Genomic DNA, 25582 nt, shown 5'->3' with positions numbered 1-25582 from the left:
TAAACCCCACCTTTACAAGCTGCAACATTAGTGACTCTTACACATTAATGCATTAATAACTGTAATCCAGTGATCTGACATATATTATTCTGAAATGCACCATCCTGCATAATCAGTACTTTTACTTTTGGTACTTGAAGTATATTTTAGATGCTAATACTTTTGTACTTTTAAGATTTTGAATGCAGAATGACTTTTATTTGTGTGTTGTTGTTTTCTTATACTGTGGCGTTGCTACTTTTACTTAAGTAAAAGATCAGAGTACTTTTTTGGTCTGATCACTGGCTCTTCCTGTACACAAGCCAAAGCATCCCTAAGCAATACACTGAACTCCAAATGGCTCTCTGCTGCCATCTGGATGTGAAAGCTGTACAAGTGCAGCACATTACTATACACATACAAAGCACCCATGCATATTTAAGTGAAACACACATCACTTTATACTATATACATATGATCTAAATACAAAATCAGACTCACACTTACTATATAAACTTATGTTCATATACAGTATATACACAGACATTGAGAAGGATGTCTTCACTTTTTGAGGAACCATACAAGTTGAGTTAGCGTATATATGTATATGCCAGTACACTTTACAAATAAAAATCACTCAATAAAAACTACTTTAAGGGAGGGAAGATAAATTGAATGAATTATTTATTTAATTCAGATTATATTTAGGAAAGATAAGAGAAGGTTTAAATTTGCCAGAGAAAACTGCAGTGTGTCAAAAATTTAAAAAATTAATTAAAGGTTTATTAAAGCACTAAGACACATGTGCAGGTGTGCTGTATGCAAAGTACAAGATAAGATTAACTTTATCTATCCTAATGGAGAATACTGTGCAGCAGTTGCAATGCAAAGTTAGAGGAGAGCAGATACAATGCATGCAATATACAAGGAATGCATTGCAAAGTAGAAAAAGCAATATATAGCAAATATAAAATTAAATATAAACTAGATAACAGTGAGGTGCAAAATAAAAAAAAAATGTTAACAGTAAGGTGCAAATAGGTGCAACCAATATGTCCAATATTTAGCCTACAATATATACAATGACACAAACAGATTACAAGTATGAATGATAAATAAAGTGTGGTTGCTTATAAGAATGTTTGTGTGGTGTCAGATTATTAAAAAGATATTTGTTCTTATTAAAAAAAAAAACTCTATGAGAACTTGGGAGATTGCTAACAAACAGTTGTGGTATGCAGGATGACATCTCACTAGGACTGAGTCAAATCTGAGCAAATTTATTGGTCTCTTCGATTAGTGTCATAGATAAATACTGAACTTAAAATGTGGTGTCACAAAAACTGCAGCTTGGACAACCAACCAACCATTCACAATGCAGTTGTAAGGCTAGTTAATAGGCCTATTTTGGAGGTGATGAGCCGTATCTTTCCAATATAGAAAGATGGGTTTATCCAAGTATTAAAAAAAGATAAGCCAAAGACTGAGTGATTTTTCCTTCTGATAAAGCCCGAAACACTGAATTGTTGCTTTCATGAGTCTACATGCACATAATGAATAGACTATAGGAGACAGTTTTAATCAGTAATTAATTAAATCAGCCTTGTTCTTCAAAAGACATGTTAATTTTGTATTCTACAAATACTCGATTATGGATATAAGTAATCTAGAAACTGAAATTATGATGAGATAAAGAAAGCCTGCAGGGGGCGTTACTTACTTTTGCTCTGTGTATAAGGTGTAACCTTTGACACCGGAACCGGAAACCAGCAGCGGCTTGTTGTGTGCTCGTGTTAGCTCTGCTAACTTTTGTAACGTATGAGAGACGCATTTGTATGAAACTCGGACATTTTGAAAGCAACCTCATGCTACACATCTAAACCCTATACCGATGTTCCCAGCGTCTCCATAAAAAGACAGAGTGGAGCCGACTCTGTGGAAGTTTTGAGCAGCGGGTTGGTTTATGTTGAGGAAAAGTGCGGTAAAAGCTAAAAGTGAAAAACTTGCACCATGGCGGATGTTACTGCCCGTAGCCTGCAGTACGAGTACAAAGCGGTGAGTACAGACTGTGCTTATAGACGAACGTATAAACATATTAACACCAACACATTCATATTGGTAGTGTTTAATATGCTCTTACCGTATCGAGCTAGTCAGCTAGCATACATGTTTTTAATTCAGACTACTCCGTGTTTAGTTAGCCACTCTGCTAACTAGCAGTTAGCTTAGCCGGAGCTGTGCAGACTGGTGTCCTGGCTGATAACCTTGTCTTTGTATTGAATTGTTAGAACTCCAACTTGGTGTTACAAGCTGATCGCTCTCTGATCGATCGCACACGGAGAGATGAACCCACCGGAGAGGTCTTGTCCCTGGTGGGAAAGCTGGAAGGGACGAAGATGGGTGATAAGGCTCAGAGGACCAAACCCCAGAAGCTGGAGGAGAGACGAGACAAGTCAGTACTGTCAACAATACGTTTTATTTTCTTTGTCAAGTTAAAGCAACCGATGTTTGCATACCACTTAGTCTACTTAGACGTTGTATCCCCGCCATGTACTACAGTTTATGGACTGGAAGTGTTATTTTACATGTGCCTGGATTTCATTTCATTTCATTTCATGTCTTGGGAATCAGAATCAATTTTTAGAACCAGAGAATGTAACTGATGTTATTTGGCAATCAATCACAGTAAATATTTAGCACTGAATTTTAACTTTTACATTGTCAAAACATGTTAATATAGCTGTTAAATCATGATTGTTTTGAGAAATCTTAGGGGTTTCTGTGTTTTTTGAAGCTGACATCTGTAATTTTAACTTGATTTCTAAATGTATTGCTTGTTGAAAATTCAATTCGGAAAGTAAACATTAGTTAATATATTTTGAAAAAGAATAGTTCAGATAAACCAATCCAAAATTTAATTGCAAAACAGAGGTCAGTGATGATTTGCCAGCCAATATCAAATAGTCACAATGATGGAAATTCTCACTAATTCATGATCATTTAAGATGCAGGACACATTTCAAGAAAAATATGCCGTTTCATTTGCACTCAGTGAAAACATAACTTATAAAAAACAATAATAAGGTTGAACAGATGTGCATTTTAAGGCTCAGCAAAGTGTTTCTCATCCCGCAGTAAAATTGCCTGGCAGGTATGAAAAGCTAACACCTGTGCTATGTTTTGGAAAGTATTTGGCTCGAATGTCTGAAGCATTTAATGTAGAATCTTCATCTTAATCAGTTTCATTTTCTCTTGTTCTGTCCATACAGGAGGCGGAAAAGAGATGAGGACAGGCACGACATCAACAAAATGAAGGGCTATACCCTTCTGTCAGAAGGCATTGATGAAATGGTGGGCATCGTCTACAAGCCTAAAACCAAAGAAACCCGAGAGACTTATGAAGTGTTGCTGAGCTTCATCCATGCTGCTTTAGGAGATCAGGTCAGGAAATTGAAAAACACTTGTTTTGTTTACATGTGAGCTTGTATTTTCTATCGGCGACCAGCACCTGAAGCTTTTAGTGATCTGGTTATTATATCTTTTTGCAGCCACGTGATATTCTGTGTGGAGCGGCTGATGAAGTATTAGCAGTGTTGAAGAATGATAAAATGAGGGATAAGGAAAGGCGGCGTGAAGTAGAGCAGCTTCTTGGGCCTGCTGATGACACCCGTTACCATGTGTTGGTTAACTTGGGCAAGAAGATTTCTGATTACGGAGGGGACAAGGACTTACAGAATATGGGTGAGTACACCATATATGTTCTATATATAATTAGCAAGGTAATGATGTTGTATGTCAGGTCACGTTTCAGATGTCCATGAGAATGCTTCTGTGATTGTGGACTATAATTTTTCTTAACAGATGACAACATTGATGAAACATACGGTGTGAATGTCCAGTTTGAATCTGATGAGGAGGTGAGGACTTTCTGCTTATTCCGTTAAAATCACAACTCTTAAGCTGTCCCTGATACGTAGCTGCAAATTACGGGTTAAAGCAGATTATGTCACCAATTTTCCGTGTTATGTAGGAAGGGGATGAAGACCCGTTTGGAGAGGTACGAGATGAACACCCAGATGAAGACAGCGAAGGAGAGGAGGCCGGTGTGGGCTGCGCTCTTTCAGCCAACGTAAGTGTGACGTCTGAATTAATATTAATACTTAGTAAAACCTGTTCATATTTACACAGCGAGTTAATAAGTGACTCTTCATTTAGCTTGGTGCGACAGGCGATGTGATGACAGTGAAGAAAAAAGATCTACATCCTCGAGACATCGACGCCTTCTGGCTCCAGCGTCAGCTCAGTCGTTTTTATGACGATGCCATCGTCTCCCAAAAGAAAGCTGATGAAGTCTTAGAAATCCTCAAGGTATGTCTTACACCTTGTCTGTTGTGAGGCTTTTGTGTAGCACATATACATTTATATTTTTCAGGCTCACTCATTCATCGCCATCTGTATTCCACAGACTGCCAGTGATGACAGGGAATGTGAGAACCAGCTGGTGTTGCTGCTGGGCTTCAACACCTTCGATTTCATCAAAATCCTCCGTCAACATCGCCGCATGAGTAAGTCATTAGTGTAGAATGGTGTTTTTCAGAATCTTGTATCTTGTGCTTTTTGACGGTATTAATCACTTTCTGTCTTCTGACACACAGTTCAGTATTGTACCATGCTGGCAAGCGCTCAGAGTGAGGCAGAAAAGGAGCGGATAATAGGAAAGATGGAGTCTGATCAGGAACTGTCAAAGATTCTCTACCAGCTGCAAGAGACAGAGAAGGAGGATATTATTCGGGTAAGACCTCTTGCCCATAAAAGTATTTCCAAAAACTGCATCAAAGTATGTTTTAGTTGTTATTTACAGGGTTTTTGTGTTGTTAGGAGGAGCGATCTCGCAGAGAGAGGGTGAGGAAGTCTCGTGTTGATGACATGGAAGCGATGGATATTGACCATGGAGAGGTAAATACTGTTCACATATCAACTGCAATCATGCAAGCTACCCATGGTATTTTTCACTAACTAACTCAAGACTACCACACTGGGGTAGGAAATGTCATCAGAAACACTGCCATTGGTATGCAACACTAAAGTTGACATTTTGTATTTTTTATTCTTCTTATCCCACAGTCAGTGGCCCCTCGACAGTTGCTAGACCTTGATGACCTGGCCTTCACTCAGGGGAGCCATTTCATGGCCAACAAGCGTTGCCAGCTGCCAGATGGCTCATTTCGCAAACAGCGCAAAGGTTATGAAGAAGTCCATGTGCCTGCCCTTAAACCCAAGCCCTTTGCTGATGATGAGGTTTGTTGGTTTTATGCCACATTATGGAAAATTTGTCATGCAGCAACTAATGCAAAAATATCAATGATAAGCTGATAAGTAGTGTGTAGACGTGCTCATGTCCTTCATTCTGCATGTCACTGCTTCATCAGGTGCTTGTTGCCATTGAGAAGTTGCCTAAGTATGCCCAGGCTGGATTTGAAGGGTTCAAAACCCTCAATCGCATCCAGAGCAAGCTCTTCAAAACAACCTTGGAAACAGATGAGAACCTGCTAGTGTGTGCGCCCACGGTAAGCAAACTTTGCTGAAGCAAAAAGCTATGTGACAGCTTTTCTTTATGTGAATTTTCTCTGATAATCTGGTTCTCTTTTGTGCACACAGGGAGCTGGTAAAACCAATGTTGCTCTGATGGCAATGCTGAGAGAAATTGGAAAACACATAAACCTGGATGGAACCATCAATGTGGACGACTTCAAAATCATCTACATTGCACCCATGCGTTCACTGGTACAGGAGATGGTGGGAAGTTTCAGTAAGGTGAGCCCCATCTTTGTCTTGCAGTAATTTGTATACATCAAATCAAATCAATTCATATCTGTGGCTGTGAGGTTTTACTGATCAAATACTTCCTTTCTTTTACTAGCGCTTGGCAAGTTATGGCATCACAGTGTCTGAGCTGACAGGAGATCACCAGCTCTGTAAAGAGGAGATTAACGCCACGCAAATCATCGTCTGCACCCCTGAGAAATGGGACATTATCACCCGTAAAGGCGGAGAGCGTACCTACACCCAGCTAGTGCGGCTCATTATCATAGTAAGTGTTGTGAAAATGTTGATGAAGGGATTCTGTCATAAAACTAATCTACTGTGTTACAGCACGTCCAGCCGATGATTTGACGTGAAACTCTAATGAGAAACAAAACGAATGTTTTTGTGCAGGATGAAATCCACCTGCTGCACGATGACCGCGGACCCGTGTTGGAATCTTTGGTGGCAAGGACCATCCGCAACGTGGAGCTGACGCAGGAGGATGTGCGTCTGCTGGGCCTCAGTGCCACACTGCCCAACTACGAGGATGTGGCTACCTGCCTGCGCGTAGATCCTGCCAAGGGACTCTTCTACTTCGACAACAGGTATGTCGTGTGAAGGAAGTCAAATGACAAAAAAGATATATGATACTGCAGGAGCCTTTTGAGGCAGGATTCTAGTGATATCTTGTGATCTTGTGAATACAGCTGCCTCGCAAGGTAACTTCATGTGGGCAGACATACTGTTACTATCATAGAAAATTACATATACAGTGATTGAAGATTTTAATTATATTGCCCACCCCTGTCATAAGTAATCGTATTCTGATTTAATGTGTTTAGAGAACACTCCCAATAACAGCCAGATGTGTTTTCTTGTTTGGATTTCTTTGCATATTCATCTCTGATAACTGCATTTCTTCTCTGTAGTTTCCGCCCTGTGCCCCTGGAGCAGACCTATGTCGGCATCACAGAGAAAAAGGCCATCAAACGTTTCCAGATCATGAACGAGATTGTCTATGAAAAGATAATGGAGCATGCCGGAAAGAACCAAGTGAGTCCTCTGACTTGTTTTTCTCAAGTGACTGAATTCAGTGACCAAATTCCTACAATTACGAAACTTTGAGCCACAGTAACTATAATTACATGCATGCACGAGCTAGTACTGATTAACAATGTAACCATAACTGTAACCAGATTTGAAGAGAGTCCTGATACTCACTTGTCTCCATCAGGTGCTGGTATTTGTCCACTCCAGGAAGGAGACGGGAAAAACTGCCAGGGCCATAAGAGACATGTGTTTGGAGAAGGACACTCTGGGTCTTTTTCTCAGAGAGGGTTCAGCATCCACTGAGGTGCTGAGAACTGAGGCAGAACAGTGCAAGGTGAGCTAATTAACCTGAAACTTCACTACAACAAAAAAGATAGATGACTAATTTTAAAGTTCTGTAGCACTCAATCTGAACCTTGTTAGGCTGACACCTGAACTTTCTTATCTAGAACCTCGAGCTGAAGGATTTGCTGCCTTATGGCTTTGCAATCCATCATGCTGGTATGACCAGAGTGGACCGTACACTGGTAGAGGATCTGTTTGCCGATAGACACATCCAGGTTTTGGTGTCCACAGCTACTCTGGCTTGGGGTGTCAACCTGCCGGCACACACTGTCATCATCAAAGGTACTCAGGTGTACAGCCCAGAGAAAGGCAGATGGACTGAACTCGGAGCCCTGGACATTTTGCAGGTGAGTCTGTGCTGGCTGGATGCTGAACTGCAGGAAAGAGTTCTTTTACCCTCTTACGGAAAATAGTAACACAATAAATTATGTCTTATTTCAGATGCTTGGTCGAGCTGGTCGTCCTCAGTATGACACCAAGGGAGAGGGAATCCTGATCACGTCCCACGGAGAGCTGCAGTACTATCTGTCCCTGCTCAACCAGCAGCTGCCCATTGAGAGCCAGATGGTGGGCAAGCTGCCTGACATGCTCAATGCTGAGATAGTGCTGGGCAATGTGCAGACTGTCAAGGTTGGTGGCACGTGAAGACACATCATCAGATACATAGGGAGCTAATCAATGATTCCATATTTCTTTTTACAATTTCTGTAATTTCTAATATTTTTGTTGTGTCAGGATGCTGTGAACTGGCTCGGTTACACCTACCTGTACGTGCGCATGCTCCGCAACCCCACCCTGTATGGTGTCTCCCATGATGACCGCAGTTCAGACCCCCTGCTGGAGAGACGCAGGATGGACCTAGTGCACACAGCAGCCAATGTTCTGGACAAGAACAGCCTTGTCAAGTATGACAAGAGGACCGGCAGCTTCCAGGTATAAACATCTAACAATTATAAATTATATTCTGTTAATTACATTTTTTAATGCCAATGCTTTTAAATTAGTGATGAGTTTGAATTTAGACTTGAAATAATTGACTTCTTTGCCTCTCTTCCTGAAGGTTACAGACCTGGGACGCATTGCCAGTCACTTCTACATCACTCATGATTCCATTCAAACGTACAACCAGCTGCTAAAGCCCACTCTCAGTGAGATTGAGCTCTTCAGAGTCTTTTCACTGTCGTCAGAGTTCAGGAACATCACTGTGAGAGAGGTATAGTTGTCTCCAGACAGTCATGATTGTTCAGTTCTAACCCCCAACAATACTTCATTTATCATGCTGAATTTAAATACCAAAATGTTGCTGTGTCTTTCAGGAGGAGAAGCTGGAGCTTCAGAAGCTGCTGGAAAGAGTCCCCATTCCTGTGAAGGAAAGCATTGAGGAGCCCAGTGCAAAGGTAGCGTTCAAAACCATAAGAATAACATTTAATTACCAGCAATGAAATTAGAGGCATTACTAGCCCTAATGATGCAATCTTTTCACACCCACCTACAGACAAGTTATCATTCTTCCAGTCAAAGTGAAGGCTTGTGCATATGATATGCCACCATAGTCAGCTGCCAGTCTTTGACACATGATGTAAAACTGGCTATAATAGAGATTTATTGTTGGTTTAATTGCCATTATTGAGACATTCTGCATTTTCTCTATATTCACTTTTATGTTAAAGCATATTGTGGTAAATAACTTCAGAATGCTGAAGTAATTATATGGAAAAAGTTATGTAGGATTCAATCATTATACCTTTTACCTAAGCTCATGCTTTTACATAATTTGTATAAATTTTAGCTCCATATAAAGTGAATGAACATGATGTTTACCAGATAAAGATCGACTGCCTTATATCTGCTGATTTAATAAATCAGAGTTCTATTAAGTAAAACATGAAGCAGAATTTAGCAATAAAATGGTACTAATAGAAATCCCTTTAGGCACTCGTTTTTATATGATATGAAAGAAATACAGGATGCCAGTAACACATTCTCAGCCTAGGCTGAAGTGTAAACAAATCCTGCACCCAGCAGTTTGTGAAATGTCAGAGGACTTTAAGGGATTTACAACTTATTTACTTGTGTTGTTTACTGTACAGCATGGTTTAGCGATACTGTCAAAATGGCGTGTGGTTGACATCACATATACTGCACACACGTAACTGACAAAGACAGATTGTGTAAGATTAGATTATTAAATCATTAATTAAATGATGCTTATGGCGTGGTGTTTCTGTTTTTCTGGTGTGCTTGTTAGGTGCTAGTTTATTTTTTTTAATTTTTTTTCTGTTTAAATAAACAGAATTAAATCCCAATAAAAAGCTTATCCTGTATTTTGTGTCTTATCATTTCAGATCAACGTCCTGCTCCAAGCCTACATCTCTCAACTCAAACTGGAAGGCTTTGCTCTCATGGCTGACATGGTTTATGTTACACAGGTACACCACGACCTACTTTCATTGTGTTGGTCAACTTATAGGTTTTTGTTTGTCTCTCAGAATTGCGATTTTGTTTTTCTTAAGTTGTACATGGGCTTGAATTTCTGTCATGTGAGAATGTTACATCTTTAGACTGATAAGATGGAAAGAAATTTTCTTTCATTTTACTATAGGTTTGTTGAAAATATTGATGCCAAACATAACTGCCCATAATTTACAATTCAATTTGGTAACTAAATAAACTTTTTTAAGAAAACAAAGTTAGTTTTTGTTCTTGGAATGAATTATCATGAGATTAATTTTTTGTTTTTGGTTTTTTGGCAGAGTGCTGGAAGGTTAATGCGGGCCATATTTGAGATCGTTCTCAACAGAGGCTGGGCTCAGCTGACAGACAAGACCATGAATCTTTGCAAGATGATTGACAAGAGAATGTAAGTCTGTAACTCTTTATTTTGCCATGCTGTGTGTTGTTTGCCAAGGTAAACTGCTGATGTTGTGCATCCTGCTCTCTACAGGTGGCAGTCTATGTCTCCACTGCGACAGTTCAAGAAGCTGCCAGAGGAAGTGATCAAGAAGATCGAGAAGAAGAACTTCCCCTTTGAGCGTCTCTATGACCTCAACCACAATGAGATTGGTGAGTTTTCTGCTCCCATAACTTTCTCACTGAATTCCCTCCTCAGCCTTCGGAGTAATTAGAAGCCATACTTTTTATTTTTCAGGTGAGCTGATCCGAATGCCAAAAATGGGGAAAACCATCCACAAATACGTCCACCAGTTCCCCAAACTGGACCTGGCTGTCCATCTACAGCCCATCACCCGCTCAACACTGAAAGTGGAGCTCACCATCACACCTGACTTCCAGTGGGATGACAAGGTCAGTATGTGGACCCAGGATGGGGTGCACTTAAACTGTCCCTGTTGCTTTGCCTCTTTAAACACTTTCATTTTCTCCACCTAGATTCATGGATCGTCAGAGGCTTTCTGGATCCTGGTTGAGGATGTGGACAGTGAGGTCATCCTCCATCACGAGTACTTCCTGCTCAAAGCCAAGTACGCCCAGGACGAACACCTTGTGACTTTCTTTGTCCCAGTGTTCGAGCCTCTGCCACCACAGTACTTCATCCGCGTGGTCTCAGACCGATGGCTCTGTAAGTAATTTGAAACATCTGTGTTATAGAAATCACATTGTTAAGTATTTGAATCAACTGATTTATTTTTTCTGCTTCTTTTCAGCCTGTGAGACTCAGCTGCCAGTATCCTTCCGTCACCTGATTCTACCAGAGAAGTACCCACCTCCTACCGAGCTGCTGGACCTGCAGCCGCTGCCTGTCACTGCTCTCAGGAACTCTGCCTTTGAGGCTCTCTACCAGAACAAGTTCCCCTTCTTCAACCCCATTCAGACACAAGGTACAGGACAAGAGAAACAGTCGACCACACATTGTGCTTCACTTTCTGACATTATTTAGATAGCTTTCCCTCTGAGTGTTTCTATTATTGGTTCATCAGGTGAAAGAGTACTCACAGGCTTGCTGTCCATTTCACTTTGTTTTCTTGGCTTACATAGTTGTATTGTTTCTGTCCCTCCAGTGTTCAACGCAGTGTACAACAGTGATGATAATGTGTTTGTGGGTGCTCCCACTGGCAGTGGAAAGACCATCTGTGCAGAGTTTGCTATTCTGAGGATGCTGCTGCACAACGCAGAAGGTCGCTGTGTCTACATCACCCCCATGGAGGCACTGGCCGAACAGGTATGAGGTCACTTTGAAGCTGGACGTGAGCTTATATCAGAGCCACCACTACTTTCTTTTTCCATCTAACTTAATAAATAATTGTGTCAATCTTTGTCACACAGGTGTTTGTCGACTGGCACCAGAAGTTCCAGGACATCCTGAACAAAAAGGTGGTGCTACTGACTGGAGAAACCAGCACAGATCTGAAGCTCTTGGGAAAAGGTGACATCATTGTCAGTACCCCCGACAAATGGGACATCCTGTCTCGTCGCTGGAAACAGAGGAAGAATGTTCAGAACGTTAGCCTGTTCATTGTGGATGAGGCACATCTCATCGGAGGAGAAAATGGAGTAAGAACATAAAACTGCTCTTGGCTGTGTTGCAGCAATTTCATGTCGTGCTCATTAGGTGTACACTGCATTTGCGTCATTTGTAGACTGTGCGTCATGTTAATGTCCCTTGTTTATTTTTCTTTAGCCTGTGTTGGAGGTCATCTGCTCCAGGATGAGGTACATCTCCTCTCAGATTGAGCGTCCCATTCGCATCGTGGCCCTCAGCTCGTCTCTGTCCAACGCCAAAGACGTAGCCCACTGGCTGGGCTGCAGCACCACAGCCACATTCAACTTCCACCCCAACGTCAGACCTGTGCCTCTGGAGCTGCACATCCAGGTCTGTAAACTGTGTGCTAGATGACAGAAATAGGGATAGTGAACACAAATGTGCAGCCAATCAAGAAGACATAAAGTCTTGTCAGGTTCCTGATTTTGCTGCTAACATTTCTGGTCTTTTTTAGGGCTTCAATGTGAGTCACACTCAGACTCGCCTGCTGTCCATGGCTAAGCCGGTGTACCATGCCATCATGAAGCATTCTCCCTCCAAGCCGGCCGTGGTGTTCGTCCCGTCCCGCAGACAGACTCGCCTCACAGCCATCGACATCCTCACTTTCTGTGCTGCTGACGTGGTTCCTCAGAGGTCAGTCACTACAATAAGATCACGCCTGTAGATGAGTAATAGCCTGTGGTGATGTTTCCATTACATCTCAACACTGTGAACAAATAATTAATGCTTGTTTCTTTGTAGGTTCTTGCATTGCACAGAGAAAGACCTTGCTCCATTCCTGGACAAAATTAATGACTCAACTCTGAAAGAGACTCTGGCCAACGGCGTCGGCTACCTGCACGAAGGCCTGTCTATAATGGAACGTAAGATAGTGGAGCAGCTCTTCAACTCAGGTATGACTCACTCCTGCTCTCGCTTTTCTGCTTGGTGTGTGTAGGTTCAGGACTAACTAAATATTTTTGGCTCTTCTCCTTTTTACAGGTGCTGTTCAGGTGGTGGTGTCGTCTCGTTCACTCTGCTGGGGCATCAACATCTCCGCACACCTCGTCATTGTCATGGACACCCAGTACTACAACGGCAAAATCCATGCGTAAGGCTCCCACTAGATTGATTAAGGTGTGTGCTCTGCATAATATTTATTGTGTTGGTGACAGTCTCCTCCTATTTCCCTCTTTCTCTTAGATATGTGGACTATCCCATCTATGACGTCCTCCAGATGGTGGGCAAGGCAAACAGACCCATGTTAGATGATGAGGGACGCTGTGTCATCATGTGTCAGGGCTCCAAGAAGGTAGGTAGACCTCTGTTGTATCTGTCTTTTTCAGTTTTGAAAACTGACCTAACTGTGCGACAGTAAGAACGAACACAACAGCTTCTTTTTTTTGTTTCCTTGATAGGACTTCTTCAAGAAGTTCCTGTACGAGCCGCTGCCAGTGGAGTCCCACTTGGACCACTGCCTCCATGACCACTTCAACGCTGAGATTGTCACCAAGACTGTGGAGAACAAGCAGGATGCTGTGGACTACCTGACGTGGACATTCCTCTACCGCCGTATGACCCAGAACCCCAACTACTACAACCTGCAAGGTGAGTCTCTGTCTGTTTTAAAACTAGAGAATAGATGCAGTTTTATTTACACCAGGTCAGATGTCGAGAACGGCTCATAAATGTCAAAGTTCTGTGTTTACCTTGTCAGGCATGTCCCATCGTCACCTGTCAGACCACCTGTCGGAGCTGGTGGAACACACGCTACACGACCTGGAGCAGTCCAAGTGCATCAGCATAGAGGATGAGATGGATGTAGCACCACTCAATCTTGGCATGATCGCTGCCTACTACTACATCAACTACACCACCATTGGTTCGTGCCTGTACAACTGTCCTATCACACTTGCTGAAAACTTCCTATCATGTCATTATCATGTCTGTCATAGATCCTTTATGTATGAAAATTGTGTTGAACTCACACGTAACTGATTTGTCTGGGTTCTACAGAGTTGTTCAGCATGTCCCTGAATGCCAAGACAAAGATCCGTGGATTAATCGAGATCATCTCCAACGCTGCCGAGTACAAGAACATTCCCATCAGACATCACGAGGATGCACTTCTCCGACAGGTAAACAAGTAGAACTCAGCTATAACTGACTGTTTATAATACTTAACACTTCTCTGACAAGTCAGTGTGAAACTGTTTTAAAACAACTTTTTTTTATGTGTTTCAGTTGGCACAGAAAGTGCCACACAAACTGAACAACCCCAAGTTCAACGATCCCCACGTGAAGACAAACCTGCTGCTGCAAGCCCACCTCTCCAGGATGCAGCTGAGCGCTGAGCTGCAGTCAGACACAGAGGAGATCCTGAGCAAGGTACAGAGTTGGTGATTCATGGTGATTTTGGCACTGAGTGGGAATAGACTGTCAAATTTCTGAAATGAATTCCTGTGTGTATATTTAACCAATGTGCTTTGTCTGTAGGCGGTTCGTCTGATCCAGGCCTGCGTTGATGTGCTGTCCAGTAACGGCTGGCTGAGTCCTGCACTGGCAGCTATGGAGCTGGCCCAGATGGTCACCCAAGCAATGTGGTCCAAGGACTCATACCTCAAACAGCTGCCCTTCTTCACCTCAGAGCACATCAAGCGCTGCACAGATAAGGTACATCAGCGTTTTCTCATTGCTTGCTTCAGTGCTCGTGTACATGGATCATACGTGCATTGACCGACGATGATTCCCTGCTCTTTTCCTCAGGGTGTGGAGAGTATCTTTGACATCATGGAGATGGAGGATGAAGACAGAACCGCTTTGCTGCAGCTCTCTGATGCTCAGATGGCTGATGTGGCTCGCTTCTGTAACCGCTACCCCAACATCGAGCTGTCATATGAAGTGGCAGAGAAGGATAATATCAAGAGGTATGTATGAATTCAGTCAGCAGCATTGTCTGCAGTAATAAGTGCATATATACATTTCATTAAGTAATGAAAATGAAGAATTACACAAGGTAGACAACTGCATGACAAGGACAGTGATGACTATTTCTCATCACCCAGTTGTTATTGGTAAATGTTAATGTGTGTGTCCATGTGTCTTCACAGTGGCAGTCCAGTTCTGGTTCAGGTTCAGCTGGAGAGAGAAGAGGAGGTGACCGGTCCTGTCATTGCACCTCTCTTCCCACAGGTAAATTGCATGGTTGTTTTTTGTATGACCAAGAGTTTCTATAATATTTTTTGTCTTGTCATGTAATGACTTCTTTATAAACTGCGTGTCTGCATGTCCTTAAAATGTATTTTAAGTTTAATGTTGTAAATATTAGGCCTTAATTACATAGTCCTAAATTTGAATTTGAGGTCTTCATTGCCACAAACATTTTTATCTAAATTATTTTTTCCATCTTTTAATTAAGCTCTTCTGCATGAAATACCACATATCCAATGTTAGAAATCTTTAAACCTGCCACTGAGCCTAAAACTGCCTTGCTTTATATTTGGATTTACCTCTTGGCAAAATGTAGATTAACCTGACTCACTTTAATAACCATATTCCTACATAAAACCTAGCTCTATCAGTCTTGAATTTAGTTAAAAATCATCTTTAAAAGGTTTTAAAAAGCATTACATTTAAGTGTCTGATACCCGTAGACACCCTGATAAATAATTTTCATTTTGACAGAAACGTGAGGAGGGCTGGTGGGTGGTGATCGGAGACCCCAAGTCTAACAGCCTGATCTCTATCAAGAGGCTGACACTGCAGCAGAAAGCAAAGGTCAGTAAGAGTCGCTAACTGCATGTATTGTGTGACCAAAATTTAATTTGAAACAGGAGCCTCATTTTGTTTATGTCATGTCCTCCCTCTGCAGGTTAAGCTGGACTTTGTTGCACCAGCGATGGGCGTTCACAACTACACCCTGTACTTCATGAGTGATGCATACATGGGTTGTGACCAGGAGTACAAGTTTAGTGCAGATGTGAAGGAGGCTGACAGCGAGGGAGACAGTGATTCAGACTAAGCTGTAACATGATAATTGTAGCCTGCATTATTGTGTTTGACATCGAGAGGGATCAGTAGGTGTTTTTTGTTTTTTAATTGTAGATATTCAGCCTGTTTCACGGCCCCTTTGTGTGCATGTCACTATCATCTCTGTCCTTGTGAAAATAAGTCTTTGTATACAGTACAGTTGTGTCTCATTTTAAAGTTGTAATCTTGAGGATTTTCATTAAAATGTTTAAAGTCACTGTCTATCGCTGAATGACGTAACACAATGGTAACTGAGCCTATGGCCCACTGACCAAAGTTTTGCAATATTTATATATTAGCAAATTAGGAACTGGGTGTCGTGGGTGATATTCCCTTGGAAAAATGCTGTATGACGTTATTGTTAATGCAAACCAAACATTTCCTACTGCTGCTGCTTCACATTAAAAGCATTCAACTGGCAAACAAGAGTTGACTTTTAATGTGAAGTAGTCACAGAAAATTCAATGTGTTTGTCAGTGACATTAGCACTTACTGCTATAGTTCATCAGAAATGAATCTTTAAAACAAAGCAGTTGTCATTGTCAGCATCTTTTGACAGTTTGAAGAGTCAGGAGCAGCCACTGTGAGCTGTTAGATGAAGAGCTGCTGCTGCACACCTCCAACATAGTGAAGTAGCCAATCCTTTTCACTGTGTCCTGCTTTCCACTGACTCATGCAGTGTGTAGCATAATATCAGATCACAGTTGCTCACAGAATGGATAAAGGCCAGTTATTGCCTGACTACTGTTTGTTTTGCTGCCCCTAAAACTCTGTGACTTGTAGTTTTTGCTGTTAACTACAAGTAACTACAGGTGTCACCAAATCAGCCAGGACTTAAATCTTATGGATTGCTACTTTAAATCACCTGAATCAGTCCAGAACTATAGTGTACATGATGTGTTTAGAGTTGATATAATCAAGCATGTATTACAGATACATGGTAAACTCTCCCCACTGTAGACCCAGTCTGTGTTCTGAGTGTGTTAAATCTAAAACTTTGTACGAATCGATCTACTGTCAGTTTTTAGGTCTGACTTAAATTTGAAATGTGACTACAGATTGAAAAAATACACTTAAGTTGGTCTGTACTTTGGAGTTAGTGATTGGGTCTGTAAACACAGGAAAAACTGTCCACTTATATTTTGGGACTTAAATTGTTTTGTTATGAAGTCATATTCTAAATGTTTTTAGTATGATGTGCTGTCTGGAATATTTTTTTGAAATAAAGCCACAGAATTGTTTTTATATTGTTTTTAATATTTATTTATTTATTCATTCATATAAAAATCAATAAATTCTTAATTAAGCTGTTACACAGAAATATTTAGACTCACAAAGCAAAAGATGCGCTAAAGCATTCTGATCAGTTTAGAAACAACATGAGAGGTGACATGTTCGTACACTGTAACATCAAGTTAAATCCTGTCAGACTGTCGTAAGCTGTAAAAGTTGAATCAACAATATTAAATGTGGTGACCTCAGGACCACAGTTCCCAGGGTAGCTAGCAATAACTTTCTGTTCAGTAAAAGGTCACTTAGGATGATCAGCGATCAGTCTTCCTCTTGGAACCTCCAGATGGTGATCTCTCCGTCATCGCTGCAGGCAGCCAGGAGCCCTGCCTCTTTAGGGTTCCAGGAGACACAGTTGACGTCCTGGCTGTGGGCTTTGGTCACCTGAGCAGCCAGTGAGAACACCGGCTGGTCCGGATCAGCCGTCTCATCCTCCTTAAACACTCGTACTGCATCATCACCACAAGCAGTTGCCAGGGCGCCAGTCTGCCGACACCTGAACACAGATAAACATTATGGTTCTCAGTTTGATCTAACAGGATGACAAATTCTGGTGCATACAGACCTGTAAAAATCAATAACCATTTGACATGTGAGAATTACATCATATCCAACTGGTTTCAAGTGATTCTTTCTTGTGCGCGCACACACACACACAGACACACACAGTGTAGCTGACATGTTTTTACCTATGTATGTCAATTTACCCTCTCCCTATTCTGAATGGACCGCAAATGACTCGCAAACGTGTCAAGTTTGTAAAAAACACACTTTATTTTCAAGTACGGTCAATCTCTGGCACAGAGGTTTTACTTTGAAGTGCAGTTTCCCGCTGTAGAGTGACTTATGGACAGCTACTTGAGAGAGAAGGCAAACTAGCTCAACGACATGTCCCAACACAAGTATGAAGGTGAGGTGTGTGGACCTTGAACTAATGACTACAGAGAAATCTGGACCCTGTGGCTGGACCAGTTGGGAACCACTGTCCTATAACATTGAAAAAAGAATATAAAGTATTCCATGATGTGAAAGAGAAAAGTGTGGTGAGGTCACACAGTGATGAGATAACTTTAATGAACCAGCAAACTGGGCATGGAGTACAATATATGAAAATGAGATGGGTCTTACCAGTCAATATCATAAATTGTTCGTCCATGGTACCCAGACAGAGTACAGACACACTTCCATGATAAGTCTCCTGCTATAAAGCAAAGCGGAAATAAAAAGTTAGAGATAAAATATTCCACCAGCTTCTGTCCACTTACCTATATTTTTTCATATATTTTTATGAGCGTTGACAAAAAGGTGCATTAAAGTTTAGGGTTGTATAAACTTGGTCAATTGAATTATTAACAATTAAACCATAAAATATTTCAGTCATATAAAGCAACATAAGGCTGATATTTGTACTGCAGGCCTGCAGCAGCTCTTTCACTGCTAAAAAAAACATTTGCTCTGTTGGTGTGATGTAAATATCTGCTTATGTGGAAGCAGACAACAAACGTGCACAATTTGGAAACTGTGGGATATTATTAGAGGATTGTTAAAATGGACAAAAAGATGCCATATTAAACAATTCAAGTATGTGACTGATATAAAATGAGCTTCTCACCTTATTAGTCTTAAAGAGTTAACCATGATCTTTGCCTGCTGAAGTGCTTTGGTTTTGAAAATTGTTGTCAATAATTAAATTGAGATGAAATTATTTCACTGGATAAAACATTTTATTTATGGGACCTTTTTTTAAATGAATGACTTAATCTATAAGGAGACTAATGCCGTCCACCAATAACAGCTCACCCTGTCCACTTTCATTTGGAGTCTCCTTCCAAATCTTCACAGTACGGTCGTCGCTGCAGGACGCCAGCCTCTGTCCAGCTGCATCAAAAGCCAAACTCCAGACTGTGGATGTGTGACCTTTCAAGGTGTCCCGGCACTCCCAGTCATCATCGTCTTCCTTGTAAATACAGATGTTGTTGTCGTAGCTGGCGGAAGCGAGGAGCTGTAAGAACACATGGTAAATACATAGTAAGATAACACAGTGAGAAATAATTCAGGTGCACAGGGCAGAGGGTATCTTACCTCCTGGGTTGGGTGCCACACAACATGCTTGACGTCTTGTGTGTGAGAGTTAACGACAGTAACACACTCATACTCATCTTCTTCGTCCACTGTGGGTTAATAACACAAAGATCAGAGAGGTGCAGATCGGTAGGTTTGCTCATTTCCTGCTATGAACTGGATTCATGCGATGCATCTGAGGCAGTGACACAAACCTTCCCACACCCACACACTCTTGTCTCGGCTACATGTTGCCAGCAGATTCCCCGAAGGTGCCCAAGCCACACACTTGACCTCATTTTCATGTCCCTCCAGCACAGTGATACTCTAAAAGACAAAGTGAGACTGTGGGTGAAATACACAGAGGGAACAATATACTCAACGTGAAGATTATACATCTCAGCTCACCTCAAAATCATTTTCCTTCTTTTTCCAGATGCATGTGGTTGCATCAAAGCTGGCAGAGGCCAGATAATTCCCACACGGAGACCAGGCCACTTTCCTCACAGTGCGCTGGTGTCCATCCTGAAGCACAGTCTTGCACACCCAAGAGTCACCTAATACAAAAAATTATAGTGTTTATACTGAGGCTGCTAAAAATTATTGAGCAAGACTGATGGTAATATGGATTTACAGGATCTGTGCTTCAATATAATGAAGTGCCTTGGTTTTTCAAGTATTTCATTAGCTGTATAAGGCACTCCTGTCTGATTATTTGATCTAACAAATAGTGTCTGTTGTAGTGTTGTCAGAAATATAAAATTGTTTTTCCAGTGTTGAATATTTAAAACTGTTTCAATACTCATTTTCCATTGTATCGATACCATCAACAGCAGTACAGCTGCACGGTCACTCCCTTTTAGTGTTAATGTTCACAACAGTTGTTCTGCTGTTGTCTGCTACTGATCAAGAAAAGTCGTTGTCATGTTAAAGCTTTGTTGTATTTTTAATTTTATGCCCTCAATGTCAATTTTTCCTGTGGTATCGCAAATGGTATCAAATATGGATATTTTTTCAAGGTATTGATTCAAAGTTAAAAATCTCAGTATTGTGACACCACTGCTCTCCTGAATTTACAAAAATGATAAAATATCATGATATATGATTGCATATACTGTGATAGAGGATTTTATTCATATGAACATGCCTAACCTGTACCAATGACAATTTGCAGACCCAAACATTAAGATGTGCTTTGATGACAATCCCCTAAGTAACAAATTGTGATGTCCCAGAAAAAGGACTAGAGCCCACTCAAATGTTTCAGAGTCATTTGCTCTGGTTGAAAGTGTTTTGCACTACTTTAATTAAACATAGGGATGACTGGAACATAAAACATCACCTTTATTTAACTTTTATTAGGGCTTAATGGCAAACTGGGCCATTAAGAGGCAACTCTCCATGACTTCAATAATATCTGAAGCGATTATATAAACCTTAACAGTTACTTCCTGTGATGAGAGGTGAGTTTTTGTCCTCAAGTTTTCCTTGTTTTTATTTTATATTTTGTTATTTGTCTAATGGTTTAATCAGCAGATACTGGGTTCAATGAGATACAAGTATCATGTAGGTGTGTACGTGTCTTGTAGGTTAACTGTCAAATACTGCATTTTGCCGATAGCGCACCTTCTTGTCCCCATATCCGGACGGCCTTGTCGCCGCCGCATGAAGCCAGCAGCGTCCCGGTCGGGTTCCAGCTGACGAACCAGCACCGGGAGTCCGGGTGTGCACTCAGTCTCTGGACCAGGGACAAAGCGTCCTTCATGTCTGAGCTGGTCTAAATATTAAAGTTTGCCAACTGCTGTCACTCCCGTCTCCTGTCCGTTATCACTGACAGCTAACTGTCGCGAGATAAACCAGCTGACTAACACCACGATACTCTGTAACAACCCGCGATAACAACCAGTGCTGCTGCCCTAAACGAGAGTTATTTGGTCAATAGAAATAATATTTAGAAAAAAGATATATATTTGCACTAAAGAACAATGTACAATTGTTTGCAGAAACTACCGTGTCGGAAATGCCGCCATCTTTGCTTATCGCTTGATGCAATGCATCATCGCTTTTTGTCTTCTTTTTGGGTTTTAATGGCGGTTGGCAACCAGCGTATTAGGCGCAATACCGCCACCTTCTGCTGTAGGTCTGTAACACAAGTGGACTTTGTTGTCCAGTCTGTCAGCTGGACTGGATTTTCCTTTTTACTTGTGATGTAAATATATCATAAACATAAAATTCACTGCATGGGTAATTATCGCGTTCAGAGTTAAACATTGGGGGAAAAACAATCATTGTAGATTGTTGTATAATTGTTAATTATAATTGAATCACAAAATGATCAAAGTCTTGTCCCAAAGTTTTTTTTAATTTTATTATTCGATTATTTTTTTTATTTTTTACACCTAAATAATTACACCAGTCTGTCATATAAATAATAAATGCATAAATACATAAATACATAAAGAAAGAAAGAAAGAAAGAAGTGCTCACACTCAATTTGTTTACCCCCTGTAGGTCATACCATACCTTTATTGGTCCATGGCCCAACTTTTGATAACTTTGCTGTATTTTATTTTATTTTTGATAGATATCCTAATAAACATCAGACAAACTACAGGACCAAAATACATAACCTTTTTTTGCAATACCTGCTCCTACTGTACTGTATGTGGCTGTATTGTGAGTGTTTTTATTGTCTTTATACAATATGCACAGTTTTTGGGGAGCAGCTTTGTGTGTCTTCTTGAAGTGTCTGATTGTGTGACTTTGTGACAGCTGCTAAATCAGACCTAAAACACAAGACATATGGATGGCTTTGGATGGAAAATATATCATTTTGTTTTACCAATATGTATATATATATCTATAGCTATCTATCTGTCTATCTATCTATAGATAGATATATAGATATAGATATTTTTTCTGCAGAAAAAAGAAAATCAAAACACACTGTTAAAAAAAAAAGCTTTTGTATAAAGGTAATGTGCAGCAGCAGCTGACAATATGAAGATAGATGATAAATCACTTCACGTTTATATTCTATATAATTATTTCAGGGACATTACTGCAGAACACCAAAAATATGTTAATATAGGCCCCATTTAACAGAGAGACTAAACCTGATCTCATACTGATTGGATAAAACGTTACATAGCCAAGGCGAGATGAACAGATGTGTACAAAGTGGTTTTGTCTCCAGGTGCATCATTTCTATAAGGTCACCATGTAAACATAATGGTTTTTGTTGTTTTTTAGCCCACTGACAAGACAAAGTTTACTGATACAATGCTAACAGGCTGTGTCATAAACAGGCCCACACATCGCAATGTACATATAGATTAAACATTACTTACCACATAATATATACATGTATGATTAATGGAGCACAATTTAATATAAAATACAGATGATTTACACATATGATGATATGGATTATAGATCATTACTCAGTCTGAAATTACTAAAAGGGGTTTTATTTTTTCATATCGGACAAATAATTTATTTTAACCATCTTACAATGCTATCACATAATCGCAATACAAATCTAACGTTGATAATGGCACATATAATATTAACTGCAGTTGTTGAGTTGTGTCACCAGTGTGTGGGAGCACTGATCACCACTGGCGTATAAACTGCAGTCTATTAGAACCACGAAGAAGAATAGTGTAACAAGGAAGTTAATATTTTTACAGGAAGCCAGCGGAAGCTGCCTTTTGTTTTGTTTTGTCTTTGTTTTCTGTATCGAATAGGTGGTCATTTTTCACCACAACTGTTTGCTACATTAGTTAATAGGTTATTGTTAATCTGGTTTGTTTATTTTTAAGTTTATTCCTTATGACAGTTGACGACATTTGACGTTAGCTGAGACCGAGCTTCACACGCTAACAACAGAGCTAACAGGCCCCAAGGCCATCTGTCTATTGTCTGCCCGTCAGTCAAACCTTCATCCTGTTTATATCCAGCAAATAGTTTTAAGGACTAACGTCGTTGGAAACTTTAGATACCACAGTGAACAAAGCCCCAGGACCGCTGTCATCCGTTCATCGCAAAGGTAACGTTAGCTTTACCGGCTAACGAGAGTTTTTATATTGGCCAGTCAGTTGGCTGACCTCACCAACGGATCGTTTAGTCACAAATACTGACCGTAAAAGGAAACCAACAGTACAACGGTGTGTAGGGAGTTTGGATGACCATGTATGCCCCACCGGGTTCTACTGTCCCTGGAGGCCGGAGGAGAAGAGGAGGCACCTCCCTGCCCAAGCAGCCGGAGCGGAGCCTGGTTTCGGCTCTGCCCGGAGCTCTGTCCATCACAGCTCTGTGCACGGCTCTTGCAGAACCGGCCTGGCTCCGGGTTCATGGAGGCACCTGTCCGAGACAGGAGCTGGGGGTGGCAGATGTCCTGGGCTACATTGACCCCAAGCTTCTGGACGGTGAGGACCAGCACAAGCACATTAAAACCTGCAGCAGAGATCAGTTGTAGCTCACTTGTAATGCTTTGTGATGTCCGTGTGTCCTCCAGATTACTGTGTTAACCCGCAGACCATCTTGCTGCTGAGGGTGATTGCTGCCTTCTGTTTCCTGGGCATTCTGTGCAGTCTGACTGCTTTCCTCTTGGATGTGTTTGGACCCAAGCACCCTGCGCTAAAGATCACACGCAGATATGCATTTGCACACATCCTCACAGGTATTATTAATCTGTCACACTGGAGTGTTTTTTTCAGGTCTGTTCATTTTTTAGAAAAAACAGTCTGTGATCTTGTTTTCTTTGTCTCTCATCAGTGTTGCAGTGTGCCACTGTCATAGGCTTCTGCTACTGGGCCTCAGAGCTCATCTTGTCCCTGCAGCAGCAACACAAAAAATACCACGGCTCTCTCATATACGTCACTTTTGCCATCAGCTTCTATCTGGTGGCAGGAGCAGGTGGAGCCTCTATCCTCGCCACAGCTGCGAACCTGCTGCGCCACTACCCCACCGAGGAGGAGGAGCAGGCTTTAGAGCTGCTGTCGGAGATGGAGGATAGCAGTGAAACTTTTCCTGCTGATTATGACATTGCCAATCAGTTTCAGCCACCACCTGCCTACACGCCCTAATGCCACCAGACTGGCCTTGTTAACACTCGCTTCTCTCTCAGCACGGCTATTGGCTTGATGAGCAAACCCCACTCTTTATCAAATGGATCTCTTCGCAAATACTCTCCATAATGAACACAGCGTGCACGGTTAGTGCACAAACTTCTTGACTGACAGTGCTTGGGTGCATGAAAGCTTTCTTTAGTGGTGGCAGAAAATTAGGAGATGATTCTTACTTTCACCACTGAAGTTGTTAGTGATTTGCATGTAAATGGCTTTTAGGATTTGGTTCTTACAAGTAAAGCAAACTAAACTGCAAGGAGTGCTCAATGTGGCTCATCACAAGTAATATGAAACAGCCACAGCCTGATCAGTGCCAATTATTGAGGCTGGGCTGTCAGCAGATTGTCAGCAGTTGTATTGCTCTCAGTTAGATCCTGGATGGAGCTTTGTAAAGCATCATTTTGATTTAAATTTTGATATGCTTGCGGTGTGTATGATTTTATTTCCCTGATTCATCAAAATGCAGAAATACACTGAGAAGATTATTTTAGACATTTCTTTCATACAAAATATCAAACGGACCTTATTATTTATTATTTAGTTGTCTGTGCTGTGTCTTACTTTCTTCCATTTGCTTTGTAGACACCCGTCACTAGTTTAGTCTTATTCAATCACATCTTTACTTGAAATAACACTAGGAAATTGTCCAAAAAAATGTGAGACCTGTCTTTGTGGTGTTTTAAAAAGGATGATGGCCTGTGTTATGTGTCGAGAGCTAACAGCCATGGAGAAATTGAGAAACATATCTGCATGTTTCTCAATAAGACATTCAGTAACAGGAACCTCACAGCATCAGTTGGTTGTGTCATGTTTCTTGTATTTGATTTAAAAAACAAAAAAAGAAACCTTGTTTGTACTTTGTGATCACCATACGTGACAGTTTCAGTATGTGTTTTTTTATGCATGAGTTATTTTGTGGGAAAGTTTTAAACCTTCAGGCGGAATTGTACAAGAACATCACACACAAGGTGCCAGCTGAGGCTTAAAATTGTGATTGATGTGGTGACTCTAGTTGATTGTATATTGTTCTCTTTTACCCCATTTCTGCATTTTGTTCCTCAGATTGTCATCATATACTTTCATCACCAGTATGTAAATATTGATTGTTTCTACATAAAAAGTGGTCATAGTAAAAATTAATGCCATATTTTGCCTCATGCTTGTCATCTGTAAGCTGAATCCTGGGTTCTTCACTAACTACAACTCCTCCACCCAATGCAGCCGATAGGCAGGAGCGGTGGTTTTGATTTAACGGTATATTGACTTTGACATTTCCGTCTGACCAGGGTATTTCTGGGTTTACCGTCTAGACATTGTAGACGCAACATGGCATTACAGCAAGTAAGAGCCTTATAACCTAATAGACTTTAAAGGGCAGGCAGTATGCCTTGTACTGTATAAAGGCATAGCATCC

General features: G+C 41.0%; 3 protein-coding genes across 4 annotated transcripts; 2 read left to right on the top strand and 1 right to left on the bottom strand.

Annotated features, from left to right (window-relative positions):
• Positions 1-1843: 1843 nt before the first annotated feature.
• Positions 1844-16930, top strand: snrnp200 (small nuclear ribonucleoprotein 200 (U5)). Its single transcript, XM_033619215.2, has 44 exons — positions 1844-2034; positions 2268-2431; positions 3249-3420; positions 3528-3720; positions 3841-3896; positions 4010-4108; positions 4195-4347; positions 4445-4544; positions 4635-4771; positions 4858-4935; positions 5104-5277; positions 5409-5546; positions 5638-5793; positions 5900-6070; positions 6196-6389; positions 6714-6837; positions 7019-7168; positions 7284-7526; positions 7621-7809; positions 7915-8112; positions 8240-8392; positions 8496-8576; positions 9525-9608; positions 9933-10039; positions 10124-10242; positions 10328-10482; positions 10567-10756; positions 10842-11015; positions 11196-11356; positions 11461-11688; positions 11816-12007; positions 12132-12310; positions 12419-12570; positions 12659-12767; positions 12860-12968; positions 13075-13264; positions 13374-13538; positions 13673-13794; positions 13901-14044; positions 14153-14329; positions 14423-14583; positions 14767-14848; positions 15341-15433; positions 15528-16930. The coding sequence occupies exons 1-44, from the start codon at positions 1990-1992 to the stop codon at positions 15675-15677; spliced, it is 6411 nt and encodes a 2136-aa protein (XP_033475106.1). The 5' UTR covers positions 1844-1989; the 3' UTR covers positions 15678-16930.
• Positions 16925-21094, bottom strand: ciao1 (cytosolic iron-sulfur assembly component 1). Of its 2 annotated transcripts, none has more exons than XM_033619216.2 (7): positions 20663-21094; positions 19445-19593; positions 19252-19363; positions 19058-19146; positions 18776-18977; positions 18104-18176; positions 16925-17471 (listed from the first exon to the last, which is right to left on the bottom strand). In XM_033619216.2, exons 1-7 carry the CDS (start codon positions 20799-20801, stop codon positions 17237-17239), a joined length of 999 nt encoding a protein of 332 aa, XP_033475107.1. In that variant the 5' UTR covers positions 20802-21094; the 3' UTR covers positions 16925-17236. The 2 variants fall into 2 exon arrangements, with proteins under 2 accessions (XP_033475107.1, XP_033475108.1); XM_033619217.2 differs by having other exon boundaries at positions 18104-18173.
• A 1591-nt stretch (positions 21095-22685) lies between these two features.
• tmem127 (transmembrane protein 127) lies at positions 22686-25315 on the top strand. The gene is made up of 3 exons (XM_033618607.2): positions 22686-23466; positions 23556-23720; positions 23816-25315. The coding sequence occupies exons 1-3, from the start codon at positions 23223-23225 to the stop codon at positions 24124-24126; spliced, it is 720 nt and encodes a 239-aa protein (XP_033474498.1). The 5' UTR covers positions 22686-23222; the 3' UTR covers positions 24127-25315.
• The last annotated feature ends 267 nt before the right edge of the window (positions 25316-25582 follow it).

The sequence above is a fragment of the Epinephelus lanceolatus genome, chromosome 9, assembly GCF_041903045.1.
Source record: "Epinephelus lanceolatus isolate andai-2023 chromosome 9, ASM4190304v1, whole genome shotgun sequence".
Taxonomy (NCBI): domain Eukaryota; kingdom Metazoa; phylum Chordata; class Actinopteri; order Perciformes; family Serranidae; genus Epinephelus; species Epinephelus lanceolatus.
This window is presented reverse-complemented; position numbering and strand designations above follow the sequence as displayed.

Excerpts from the sequence above, each read along its gene's own strand:
- snrnp200 (XM_033619215.2), top strand. The coding sequence starts at position 1,990 with ATGGCGGATGTTACTGCCCGTAGCCTGCAGTACGAGTACAAAGCG. Across the intron at positions 7,169-7,283 it reads CTGAGGCAGAACAGTGCAAG|AACCTCGAGCTGAAGGATTT; the intron begins GTGAGCTAATTA and ends TTTCTTATCTAG. Across the intron at positions 10,757-10,841 it reads GGTCTCAGACCGATGGCTCT|CCTGTGAGACTCAGCTGCCA; the intron begins GTAAGTAATTTG and ends GCTTCTTTTCAG.
- ciao1 (XM_033619216.2), bottom strand. The coding sequence starts at position 20,801 with ATGAAGGACGCTTTGTCCCTGGTCCAGAGACTGAGTGCACACCCGGAC. Across the intron at positions 19,594-20,662 it reads CCGGATATGGGGACAAGAAG|GTGACTCTTGGGTGTGCAAG; the intron begins GTGCGCTATCGG and ends TTTTTGTATTAG. Across the intron at positions 19,364-19,444 it reads AGAAGGAAAATGATTTTGAG|AGTATCACTGTGCTGGAGGG; the intron begins GTGAGCTGAGAT and ends TTTGTCTTTTAG.
- tmem127 (XM_033618607.2), top strand. The coding sequence starts at position 23,223 with ATGACCATGTATGCCCCACCGGGTTCTACTGTCCCTGGAGGCCGGAGG. Across the intron at positions 23,467-23,555 it reads TGACCCCAAGCTTCTGGACG|ATTACTGTGTTAACCCGCAG; the intron begins GTGAGGACCAGC and ends TGTGTCCTCCAG. Across the intron at positions 23,721-23,815 it reads ATTTGCACACATCCTCACAG|TGTTGCAGTGTGCCACTGTC; the intron begins GTATTATTAATC and ends GTCTCTCATCAG.